This window comes from Notamacropus eugenii, chromosome 3, assembly GCF_028372415.1.
Source record: "Notamacropus eugenii isolate mMacEug1 chromosome 3, mMacEug1.pri_v2, whole genome shotgun sequence".
In the NCBI taxonomy this organism is placed as follows: domain Eukaryota; kingdom Metazoa; phylum Chordata; class Mammalia; order Diprotodontia; family Macropodidae; genus Notamacropus; species Notamacropus eugenii.
The window spans coordinates 154,328,728-154,340,826 of record NC_092874.1 but is presented as its reverse complement, the minus strand read 5'-3'; the positions used below and the strand labels follow the sequence as shown (position 1 = coordinate 154,340,826).

The following is a 12,099-nucleotide window of genomic DNA, read 5'->3' as shown; positions in this document are numbered from 1 at the left end:
ATTTTATCTCCAAAGGATTATTTTGTAGATTATTGGAGCCTATGGGAGATATCCCTTAACCTCCCAGGGAATTGCTGGCTTAAAGTAGCAAGGGAAAGACTAAACTCTGAAGATTATCAGTCTGTAGAACTCTTGTCTAGTTAATGATTTTAAAAGATATCAACCAGGTCTCTGATACCTACACAACTGGAAACATCTTTGAAGCAAGACTTTTATCAGGATTTATGAGCGATGTCAAGAAAAATCAGGGCTTGGTCAAGAGAAATAGGGGAGGAAAGGGAAAAAATACCTAGCATGTAGCTCCTAAGGTGTTCTGTGACAGAGAGATAAGCACAGAGGCAAAAAAAAGAAAAAACACCCAGGGCACCTGACAGATTATTGACTGAGAAAAATCTGTGTGAATCCAAGTGAGCTACGAAAAGGAATAAAATGGGCTGCAAATGTGTCATACGTACTGGGGCAGAAATTACTTCAGAATTCAAAAGCTTTCTCTGCCAACTCGGGGAGAAATTCACAAATTCAGCCAGGAAATCCGTGGTCAAACAGAGAGGCCTGTCAGAAGAACCATGGAGGGGGCCAGAGAATGATAAAAGGGTTCGGAAGTAGTGGAACTTGAAAGAGAAAGTCGGGAGATAGATATATTTCTTCTCTTCTCTAAACCCTAAACTAAGAGCGTGTTGGTGTCAGGGCCAGAGAAAGGGATGAATTGTTCCCATTTACCCCCAACTTGAACTAACAGAAAACATTCACTCCACTGAGCCAAGGGAAAAAAATGCACCATACTTAACAAAAATAATATCATTGTGTGTTACCTGTAAAAATACCTTCTAAAACGGAGTATTGACAGAAAATTTGCCCCCAAAACACGACTCTCTACCTGCAGAGGGATAAATTGTAGAACTCTCTGCTTTGAAATAGATTCTTCTACCAAGTCAGGGGAAGACCACAAATATTCCTTTATTTCATAAAACTGAAGTAAAGAAACCAGACTTATCTTCTAGGAATAGGACAAGGCTCCAACAGGAGGGATGTGTACTTTGGCAATAATTTGCTATTCATATTTGATCAAACAATAGAGAAACAGGCTCTTCTGCGGCAGTTAATGCTGTTAACCTTTCAAAAGATGTAATAAACGAAAGTATAAGGAAAACAATAATAATATTTAACATTTACTATGTGACAGGCACTGGGCTAAGTATTTTTCAATTACTTTCTCACTGGATCCTCAGAACTATCCTGAGAAGTAGGCGCTATTATCCCCATTTTATAGATGAGGAAACTGAGGCAAACAGAGGTTAAGTGACTGACCCAAGATCACACAGCTAGCACGTATCTGAGGTTCAGCCCTGCTGCTCTATGCACTGTACCACCTACCTGCCTATATAAGCAACAGTCAGACTAGATGAAGGACTAACCATTTCAATCCTCACAGCTGTGACAGGTAAAAATAGCATCTTCAGAAAGAAACAAATCAGTTTATTGTCTTTCTGTTTCTACTTTAATTCCCAAAGTTAATTGTGTAAATTCTTCTTTCTAGCTCAATTATCAGCCCTTAGAGAATGAAACTGAGCTATACAAGGATAGTTGTACTTCATTGGTTTTATATTAATTTTCGAGAAAGGTCTGTCTCCATGCCACCATACAGAGCTGGGGAACCTGCAGCCTCAAGGCCACATGTGGCCCTCTAGGTCTGCAAGTACAGCCCTTTGATTGAATCCCAAACTTCACGGAACAAATCCTGGGAATTTGTTTGAATTCTTGTGGCCTCGAGGATGCCCATTCCCCACCCCTACACAGGATCTTATTAGCTTAAAAATACCATGACTTTCTAGACTACACAGTCACTGTAACCAGGATAGAATTATTGCCTAATGGGTAAGAATGATTTAAAAGGATCACATTGAAACACCAGCTTAATCTGTGCTGCCCTCTTATCCTGCAATGTCATTGTTTATACATAAGCATCACTTCTCATATCCTTTAGAAATAGGCTGTTCTGTTAAATAGGGAAACATTCTCCTTATCTTCTTGAAAGTACTCATTTGCTTAGCAAGCCCCTTACTCGGGTGATAATGTATTTAAACTTCTAGCAAGTCTCCATTCATCAGATGTTTCATACATTCCAAAAAAAATCAAGGCAGACAACCTTAATTTTAAAAAAGAAATTAATCCTGAGAATAAAAGTCTTTCCCAAAACAAGAATAGGGATAGGAACCAGGTCTGCGATTTCATGGGAATAGGAAATTCCTGGATGAGGACATTTCCTCTACCAAGGTGAGTCAGCACCTTCTCTTACAATTTTTAATCTAAGGGAATTTCCCAGAACATTGAGAAGTTTGGTCATTTACCCAGAATCCTAACTGGCATGTCACAGGCAGCATGAAGAAAACATGCTATAAAAACCTTACAAATTAGAACAAGCTGTGGTGGGGAAAGGAGAACTGAATTAATTAAAAGTATGACTAACCCAATGAAAGAATAGTTATAAAGTTTCTACAAAAGCCCTTCTCTGATGCTTCCCCCTAGCATGGATGGATTCTTGAAACATCCCAGGAGAGCATAAAGCTATGAAAGGGGATGCACTAAATATTCCATCGAGTATATCATTACAGTAACATTACAGTTCCATTAAATTGAATATAATACCTTATTGAAGTTATTGTCATTGACTACAAAAAGCACTTTATTCAACAGAGGAAAATGCTATTCCCAAAAATCCTCCTCCTATAAGAAGACCCCCATGCAAATATTAAATTAACATAAGATTTCTTTGAAATAGACACAGAAAGAACTGTGTTCATTGACTAACACTTAAGACAAAATGAGACATAAAACAGAGAGATACATTCTCATCAAAAATTTTTACAGTTCTCGTGGAGATTGTCCAGTAAAGAGGGCATCCTTCAAACATTCTTGTTGCAGATGACATTATGCTTATTAGACCAAATCCCCAAATCTTGTGGAGCCTCCTAAATGAAATTTATGATCCCTCAAAAGATTTTAGACTTAACTATCCACCCAAGAAAAATCAAGTGGATGAGGAATGCATATTGCTCAGATTATGAAGTTGAATATACAATGAATTGAGCTGGTGCATATGTATGTGTTCATGCATATGGATATATGTATTTATATGTGGGTGTATGTATGTGTGTATACACACATATGAATGTTTATGTGGATTTGAATGGGTACATATTTTTGTTAAATTGCAGGTGGACAATGAGTCCATCTGCTTCCAGTAAGTCCAGTTACACATATATGTAAGTGTATATCTGAATTTCTTGGCTAAATTGAAGATGGATAATGAGCTGAACCCAGAAAGGAAGAAGAAAATGGGCTAAATTTCATCTGAAAATGTTAAAGTAATGACTCCAGTCTTACAGAATAATGATGCTAAGCATCTTCCTAAAACACAAAGCCCAGTTTTTGATATCAGTATTCTTCCAATGATGCCACATAACTTAGAATTATGAAACACTACAGTTGCTGAAAAATCAAAGTTGTGGATCACATCAGCTTCCTTGAGGGAAATAGGCTGCAGTATATTACCCATGAAGCAGCATTAAAGGGATCATCAAAGTCACATATATGCCTAGAAAAGGGGATGGGCTGACAATATAGCAAGAGCACAAGACAATAAATGAATGAATGCTCCACTGGTATCCATATAAGAGAACTAGAGGAAGAGCACCAGTATGCTAAATGAATCTGTGGAAGATTATGGGAAGGTAGGGACAAAAGTTACACAGGATCTGAAGCCATACATGATTCACAATCTGTACCTTTGAATGGAGTATACACGTGGATCAATGACATTTAAGGTCCTTAGAAGTATCAACGTTTTCCAAAAGATAGAATTTTACTCCTTTCAGCTACCTAAAGAACACCAAGTTTACCAGATTTTACCATATAGAAACACCTAAACTTTAGACTTGTTCTGTTGAATAAATGAGAATTACTTATAATTCTCATAAACACATACACACACACACACACACACACACACACACATATATATATATGTTTCTTCATATATAAACAAGTGTTTCTAAAGTATTTAAGAGGACCTAAATACAGGTGCTTAAGTGATTACTTATACTTAAAATAATGCTTTACAATTCATGAGATGTTTTTGTATACATTATTTCCTTTGACCTTCACAACTTTGTAAAATAAGCAGTGAAATATTATTATTCCCATTTTAGAGAAATACTAAGGATCAAAGAGCTTAAGTAAAGGTCACTTACCTGGTAAGGGGTGAAGCCAGGACTCAAAGTCAGGTCTTAGGGCCCTAAAGCCAGTCCTCTTACTATGCTTCATAGTTTTAAAGACAGTTCTCTTATTACACTACCCCACAGTTTCTTTAAACATTCCTTGAAACCTTGTATATACAATTAGTCTGTACTGTCTTTGAGGAAAGAATTTACTGGGTCCCATCTGAATTAATCACAAATTCCAAACTAATAAGTTTCCTTTTAGGAATTTGCTCAATCCATGGTGGACACAAGCCAGTAACTGGTCTTCAACTGTATTATATTCACCTAGACCGCAGGAACCCCCTTACCTGGCATCCCAGAGTTTGTACAGGTCTATTGAGATTACCCAAACCAACATAAAGAGAATGAAAGATCCCCCATTTCCTTCAACTTCTCCTCAGAGACCAAGTTTATGAGAGTCTTTAAATGGCTTCATAGCCTTTGTACTAATTCACCTGCATTTTTAATAGGGCAAAGGCAGCATGCTCCAATAATAAATTCTGAAATTTAATTTCAGCTTCTGACATTCATGGTTGAACGTATCTTCCTTTTCCATGAGATGTTCCACAAATCACTCAAGAAAACCTTCAGCTTAGAAAGGAAAAATGATAAACTGTTAAGGGAGGGAGTTTAAACTGCTAAAATTCCTGCCTGTTGCACACATAGAGGAGATTTTCTTTTCTTTTCTAAGAGGATCCTAAGACTGGCATTTGCAGTGTTATGGTTGTCCCTGGAGACCCTTTAACCAGAAAAGTGACAACCAAGCTGTAGATTCATATAGGCAGAAGCAGAAGGCTTCCATGGAATGCTAACTCATAGCTCCAGAATTAATTTCCCCACTGTCGGGCCTTTAGTCCTATAAAACTTCCATTTTTTTATTTATTTCTTCTTAGATCATTAGAAAATTCTTTCTCACTTATAAATACCCTTTATATCACCTTCAATGAGCATTTGGCTTTTGAGAGGCTATAGGTAACCCTAAAGCTTGTTATAATGTTGTGACTTCTATGAATCTATATCTCATCGATGTGAGGTCTCCTTCCAGTGGCATGTATTGGAACCTAGTTTTTTCTTTCTTATCCTATGCAACTCCTGCCCATGACCTCCCGTAAGTCATTCATGGAGGGTTTACCCAGTCTGCTAGCCTACCACATCTAAATTTATTGTCATTATGTGAATACCAGTAATGCATGTGGGCTAACCTTTAGTTATCCTTAGCTCTTAACTACATGATTAATACACCTTTTCCAATCTTTGATCCTTCCTACTAAACATCCATTATCTTTATGTTTCTCTTACCTACTATGCGTGTCTCCATATCCTTTGGGTGACCTGTAATTTCAGTTCTTTGTAGACTGTGCATTTCAAGTCAATTCAAGTAAAAGAATACTCATTAGGAGCGCTGTATGTACCAGGCATTGTTCAAAGATCTGGGAATGCAAAGAAAGATAAAAACAGTCCCTGATTTCAAAGGGCTCATAGGCTAATAAGAGAGACAAGCAAATAATTGTGTAAATTATATGTATATATATATATATATATATACACACATACATATTTATATTTTATATATGTATTCATTTTTTATATATACATATATACATATATATCCTGGATAATCTAGAGATAATCTCAGAGGAAAGATATAAACATTAAAGGGAATAAGGGAGGACTTCTTACTCATTGTAGAATTTTCATTGAGACCTGAAGTCAGAGAATGCAAGAAGAAGAGACAAGTTCTGAGGATTCCAAAGTTGTGATTTCACTTGTGTAGGAGAATCCCCATCCCCACCCCACCCCCCAGCAGTGAGAAAACTCTGCTCAGCAGCCTTTAGTGTAAGAGAGTTGCCTGGGGACTCTGCATGACTTGTCTAGAGTCACTTCTATAGTCACTGTGTCAAAGGAAGGACTTAAACTCAAGTATACCAGATTTCAAGGCCAGCCCTGCTGCCTCTCAGAACATTGTTTCTAAAAAGATAGTCCTTTTGTTTCTGGGTCAAGTTTGGAGTGACTAACAACACTGTAAAATTTTCCAAAGATAATATAACCCATTTTCATCTTCCTGTTCAGTTTTGGGCTCAATTGTCCATCCAGTGTCTGTCCAATATAAATTCACTGACAGACTGACTCCGTTACTTCTGTTATATAAGAATTCTTCTTCCTTCTTCGTGTGTGTGTGTGTGTGTGTGTGTGTGTGTGTGTGTGTGAAGTTGGGCCAAACTCTTAAGGCTGTCACTAGTTCTATTTATATAGTTTATGTAGTTCTATTTCAATGGCTCATCAAGATATGGAGATGACTCTGGGTTCTTGAAAGAAATGGAGCTAATGGAGCACAAGTTCTAGAAGATTCTACAATGTTAGAAAGTATCCCACTCCTACTTTCTGAGGACCAGTCTAACTAAAAACAGAGAAATTTGTGGAGTTCACAATAGCCCCAGAACATTACAGAATCTCCTAAATGAGTTGGAAAAAAAATCACATAAAATAAATTAGACACTATTGTTAGCAACAAAATATCCCAGGAAGATAAACTTCTTGAGTCCTAGCTTCCTTCAGCTTCCCATTAGCGCTCCACTAATTAGTGGAAATGTTGATATTAAAAGATCCATTTTTCAAACTGTATTAAGTTCAGTCTCATAAAAAGGTGTTGGACAATCTGCACTTCCGGCAATTTAAAGGGTAATCTAGAGAAATGGGATAGAGATTTAACTCACCAGGAATTTTATGTCTTGTGGGAACTGGACTTACAGCTAGTCTTGTCAATGCTTCTCTCCTACCCCACTCCAGTTTTCCTCACCTCAGCCAGGCTAGAAGTTCAAGGCTTTCTCCCAGCCTGGTCTCACTCTGGCTGGCACAAAAGCTTTTCCCTGATCCTGACCCAGGCTGACTTGCCCCTCTGCAGGCAATTCAATGGCCCTTCCACTCCCAGAGCAACCGTAATAATTCCAAGTTTATGGACAAATGATTTACCTCACCCACTAAAACTCAGAACTCTTGAGCTGAATCTACCTGCCTTGGTTTCTCCATTAGCTGGTGTCCACCTCCACGCCCAGCTGGTCCTATCAATTCTGAAGTTCTGCTTAGAACCAATTTCTCCTTACAGCCATGGTAACCAGTCCTACAAAATGATCACCAACCACCTCGCTGAAGGAAAAGCAAGTATATCTAGTACACTGGCTTGCTAAGGGATCTCTTGACTAGGGCCACATGGGTTAAAGACCTGAGCCAATCCATGTCCTTCACCTTCTTTCTCAACTTAATTTGCCTTGGATTGATTGATATGGTATTTCCTGACTTCTCAGGAAATTAAGCTTTCCTGTTCTACCCCCCAGTTTGGATTCCTAAGGAACAAATCTACCTTTGGCTCTCATCTACGGTTCTCTCAAACACGCACGCAAAATTCAGGAGTACTCGCTATATAAATAAGATATGGAGAGTTAGTTTATTCCCACACAGAAAGGGGGATGCCAAGAAGTAAAGAGTCATAGAATCACTAAAACAGAATGCAGCAACCTATCACTTCTAATATAGTTCAGGCCTCGTTAGGACACTAATAGTATCTTTATGAGGCTGCTATTTAACCACTTCACTTTTGGCCTCCACTGAGCAGTCCAGTCCAACACCACAGGGGCTATTCTTTCCATTGGCCTTCCCTTCTCTCTAATGGCACACTCTTTCCATGCCAAAAGTCTGCTCCCACTGCTGCTGTGCTTGCAACTTCCAGCAGGCTCTGTTACTTTTCCCCAAAACTCACAGACCCTCCAGGGATTTTGATGTTCACAAGGTCAGTGCTAAATGGCGGAAACACCAGAATGGCAAAGACAACAAGAAGCCCCAAGTAAACCTGAGAAGGGGAGGCACCATTATGATAGAGTAGGAAAGAGCCAAGTAGAACTTTCTTGACTTCCACACTCCAGTTGTCTGACATGGAATTTTTAAATGCCTATTTAACCCAATTAGTCTGTATCCCCAAATCTTATTACAGTGATTGCCCTCTGCAACAAACCCAAGGGACCCCAAGGAACAAGTTGGGTTACTTACTCTGGAGTACATACTCTGGAGATCCATTTTGCTTGTCCTGTAAATGAAATGAAGGCAAGATCCAAAAAAACCAAATGAAGCATCTGGAATTTGTTTCCTTGTTTATTGTACATAACTGCCAGCCACAAAAGCACTGATCTTCATTTGTTTACCTCTGCCAAGCTATGTTTCTGCTTTCTATAACCCAAACATTTGTCTAATGATTAAGTAGTAAACAATCAATATAAGCATCTTCTGTGAGCCAGGTTCTGAATTAGAGAAGCGAAATCCAAAGGAAAAAATAGACAGCCCCTTCTTTCTAGGAATTGATTCCATATATGATAGAACAGCTGGTAGCACAGAAGATGGAGTACCAGGGCTCAGAGGGCCGATTCTGATGCTTCCTCCTAGTGTGGCTGGGTTTGTGTAATCTCTGGCCAATGCTCCCATTATAAGGGAAACAACAACAATAATGAACACACATAAAACACTTGGTATATGCTAGGTACTGTGCTAAGCACTTTATTATCTCATTTGAATGGAGCAGCTAGATGGCACAGTGCCACTAGCACTGAGGCCTGGAGTTAGGAAGACTCATCTTCCTGAGTTCAAATCTGACCTCAAATACTTATTAATTGTGTGACCCCGAGCAGGTCACTTAACCCTATTTGCCTCAGTTTCCTCATCCGTCAAATAAGCTAGAGAAGGAAATGGCAAACCACTGCACTATCTTTGCCAAGAAAACTCCAAAGAGGTCACAAAGAGTCACTATGTGACTGAAAACAACTGAAATGGTAGATGGAAATAAATATTAGTATATGTAGAATACATATCAAATAAATATCAGGTAATTTTGGGAGGAAGTCAGGAAGGGCCTAATGTAAGAAGACACTCTTGTCATGTTAATCATGTGAAAAACACCACTGGTTTTTGATTCCTCATTTAGCTACAAAAGCTCAGATAGTGACTGTAATCAGCAACTTCAAGCTTGAATATGAAACATACTGGATTTTAGGGTAGACTCAACCTCATTTTCTTTGGCTGTTTTATTAAACAAAAGTAGTAGAAAATGATTACTTTTTGGTTTTTGTGTTTCATACCTACCCCCAAAATCCACTCAATGCTCATGTTTCCCCAGACTGATTTTTAATTCAACTTTCTGTACCTTGGCCTTCCTGGGACATGTCTTTCAAGCATGGTAAAGATCTTATAAAAACTAAAAGAGTTGTTTCTCTGGGTGACATAATAAAATAGGAAAATCACTTTTGCTCAAACACCTTTGCACAAGATTACATGTATTCTGATGAGGCAAAGGAAGTAACTTAATAAATTCTGAAACTTTGGGGTCTGACATTTATAGTTAAGCCTATCTTCTGTACCGCAAAGATGCTCTTTCAGTTCTGTTTAACAAACATTTATTGCATATCATGAAAAACAATGGCTGGCCATTAGGTTCCAATCAGAAATCCATGTGAAACATCAGCTCACACAAAAACAAATGTGCCTTTTCATAAGTTTTTCATTAGATCAACAAATTTATACCTATTTTATAGAGGGGAAAACAAATTCAAATTCAGGTTTCACATTATGAAATACCTGAACATATTGTACATATACTTATACTTAAGAATATGCATATAAATGCAGTGTAAAGGGGAAATATTTTTTATCAAAATTTTTTAAGTTAAAATAGCTTTAAACAATTTTCAAAAATGTTTTTCTGTATGCCTTACCTTACCTGATGTAGACAGAAGTTTAATAGGTCTTGTCATTACAAAGTGTCAGAATGTAAGCCTTTGATCTGAGGAGCAAACAAACTCTAAAGTCTGGTACAGAAAAAAATGCATGGCATAAATAAAAGGGAGGAGAGGGAGTTTTCAGCAACAATCTGATTAATGTTTTCGTTGTAGGGTAGCAAAGTTGTTGATTCACACCTCAAAGTATATTATCTGTGCTGTCTCCACAGATCACATTAACCAGTCGTATTTCTCCTTTTCAACATGCTATGAAGACATAGCCAAAGAGTGATCTGTTATTTCTTTGTATGAGGAAACTAAATGTATTGAGGGATCTCCTGGTGTGAGGACTCTCTCCATCAATGCACATGTAAATTCATCTATAACTTATAGTCACATTGCCTGGAGCCCTAAGAGGCTAGGCATCTTATCTTGCCCACAAAGATGAAGCTTGTATGTTTCAGAAGCAGGGCATGAGTCCAGGTCTTTTTGACTTCAAGACCAGCCTTCTATCCACACCATCACTCAGCCTTTTATTCACATCCCCAGAAGCCTATTATTAGAAGATTATTGACAGAGGAAATCCAAACATCTTTTCAGATAGATACTTAAAGACCTATGATCCATATACTTAACACAGATTAAAGCAGCCATTAAAACTTTGGAATCAAAGCAAAGCCTCTAGATAAGTGAGTTCATATCTTGAGGTCTCAAGGAAATGTGTTGCTGCATTATTTTTGTTTGTTCGAGTTTTTTAATAGAAAGAAATTTCAACAACTGAAGCTACAGTGAATTTGAATTTTAAATAAGTAAACTGACAGTAAGGTGCGGGAAATGTCAAAATAAGAGATTATAATGAAAGACATGCATGGAGTCTCTCAAATGAAATTATTATTGTGACTGACCATCCAAGTGATAGAGCTGATGTCCTGTGAAAGCATTGTTCCATGTGAATGAGTTCTATAATGTACTTGAATTTCAAAAATTGTCTGAATATTTGCTGCTCCTTAAAAGCACTTTAAGATGTCCTCAATATTTTGATAAAATCTACTTCTCATACACATTTAGTTCAGTCTTCTGCTACTTTAACTTACTGCATGCCTGTCAGTATAAGCTTTACTTAAAGACTTTATTCCTGCTACCAAGTATTTTTTATTCAACTATTCTAAACATACTAAGAAATCTTTGTTCTAACAGTAACAATGTATCTTTTTGTCACTGGTTCTGTTAATTCTAATGATTGGTCCTAGGCTGTTCCTCCCCTTCCTTTAGGAATGGTACCTTCCAGTCTCTCCATGTGCATGAAAAGTGACAAGCATGGGTCCCCATATTTCTACTTATTGGGCCACCCTAAAGACACGGTTTGTAAAATCTGCATGAATATTATCCTTCTCTAATAAGCTTTGTTTTCATATATTTTTAACTGTTTTTAATGCTCCTCTTCTCTTAGTAGTTTTTGTAGTTGGTAATTTACACTGGCCAATTTTCAGTATTTAAGAATTAGGAAGGATGTCATTTGTGGGTGGGTGTTATAAGAAAATGGAGATAGAAAATCCTACTTGATGTGCATATGACTAGAAGTATTATTACGGCATGATTCCTGTAGTGAGGAAAAGGAGATACAGTACATTGAACTTTGGACAAAATCTGGCCACATTACCTCAATTTACTAACTTCACTCAATCCCTTTGGGACCTGGATTGAATTACCTCAAAGGGCAATCAGACATTTACCCAGTACAGTCTTTGGAATGGTTTTCCCTTGGTCAGTAGGATGGAGAAGGGAGAAAGCGATGGCCTAAACACTGACCTAGAAATATTGCCAAATGGCCTGACTTCATGGCACATTGCCCATAATGCTTTAGGAAGGTTATCCAATTCTGACGCTTAATTTCCACCCGCCTTACTCAACAATACATTAAGCTGAAAGCAATGTGTATTCATTAGCGATGTCTCCTTGACCTACTTGTCACATTTTTCTCAAACATTCAAAACTATTAGGTATTTTTTAGCATACCATTTTGGCTGTATGTTTTTTGGACAAAAATACCTTATTTATAAAGAAAATAGGTTATTAAGTGATAG

General features: G+C 37.7%; 1 protein-coding gene across 9 annotated transcripts in view; it reads left to right on the top strand.

Moving 5' to 3' along the window:
* The window catches only part of MAGI2 (membrane associated guanylate kinase, WW and PDZ domain containing 2), a 1,687,880-nt gene that overhangs the window by 1,615,301 nt on the left and 60,480 nt on the right, over positions 1–12,099 (top strand). For 2 of the 9 annotated variants that reach the window (XM_072653194.1, XM_072653192.1), the window contains one exon: positions 11,288–11,376. The exons of the other annotated variants lie outside the window; for them this stretch is intronic. In XM_072653194.1, the coding sequence (XP_072509295.1) occupies positions 11,288–11,376 (89 nt within the window). The remainder of the gene's footprint in view (positions 1–11,287; positions 11,377–12,099) is intronic. 9 annotated transcript variants of the gene reach the window in all.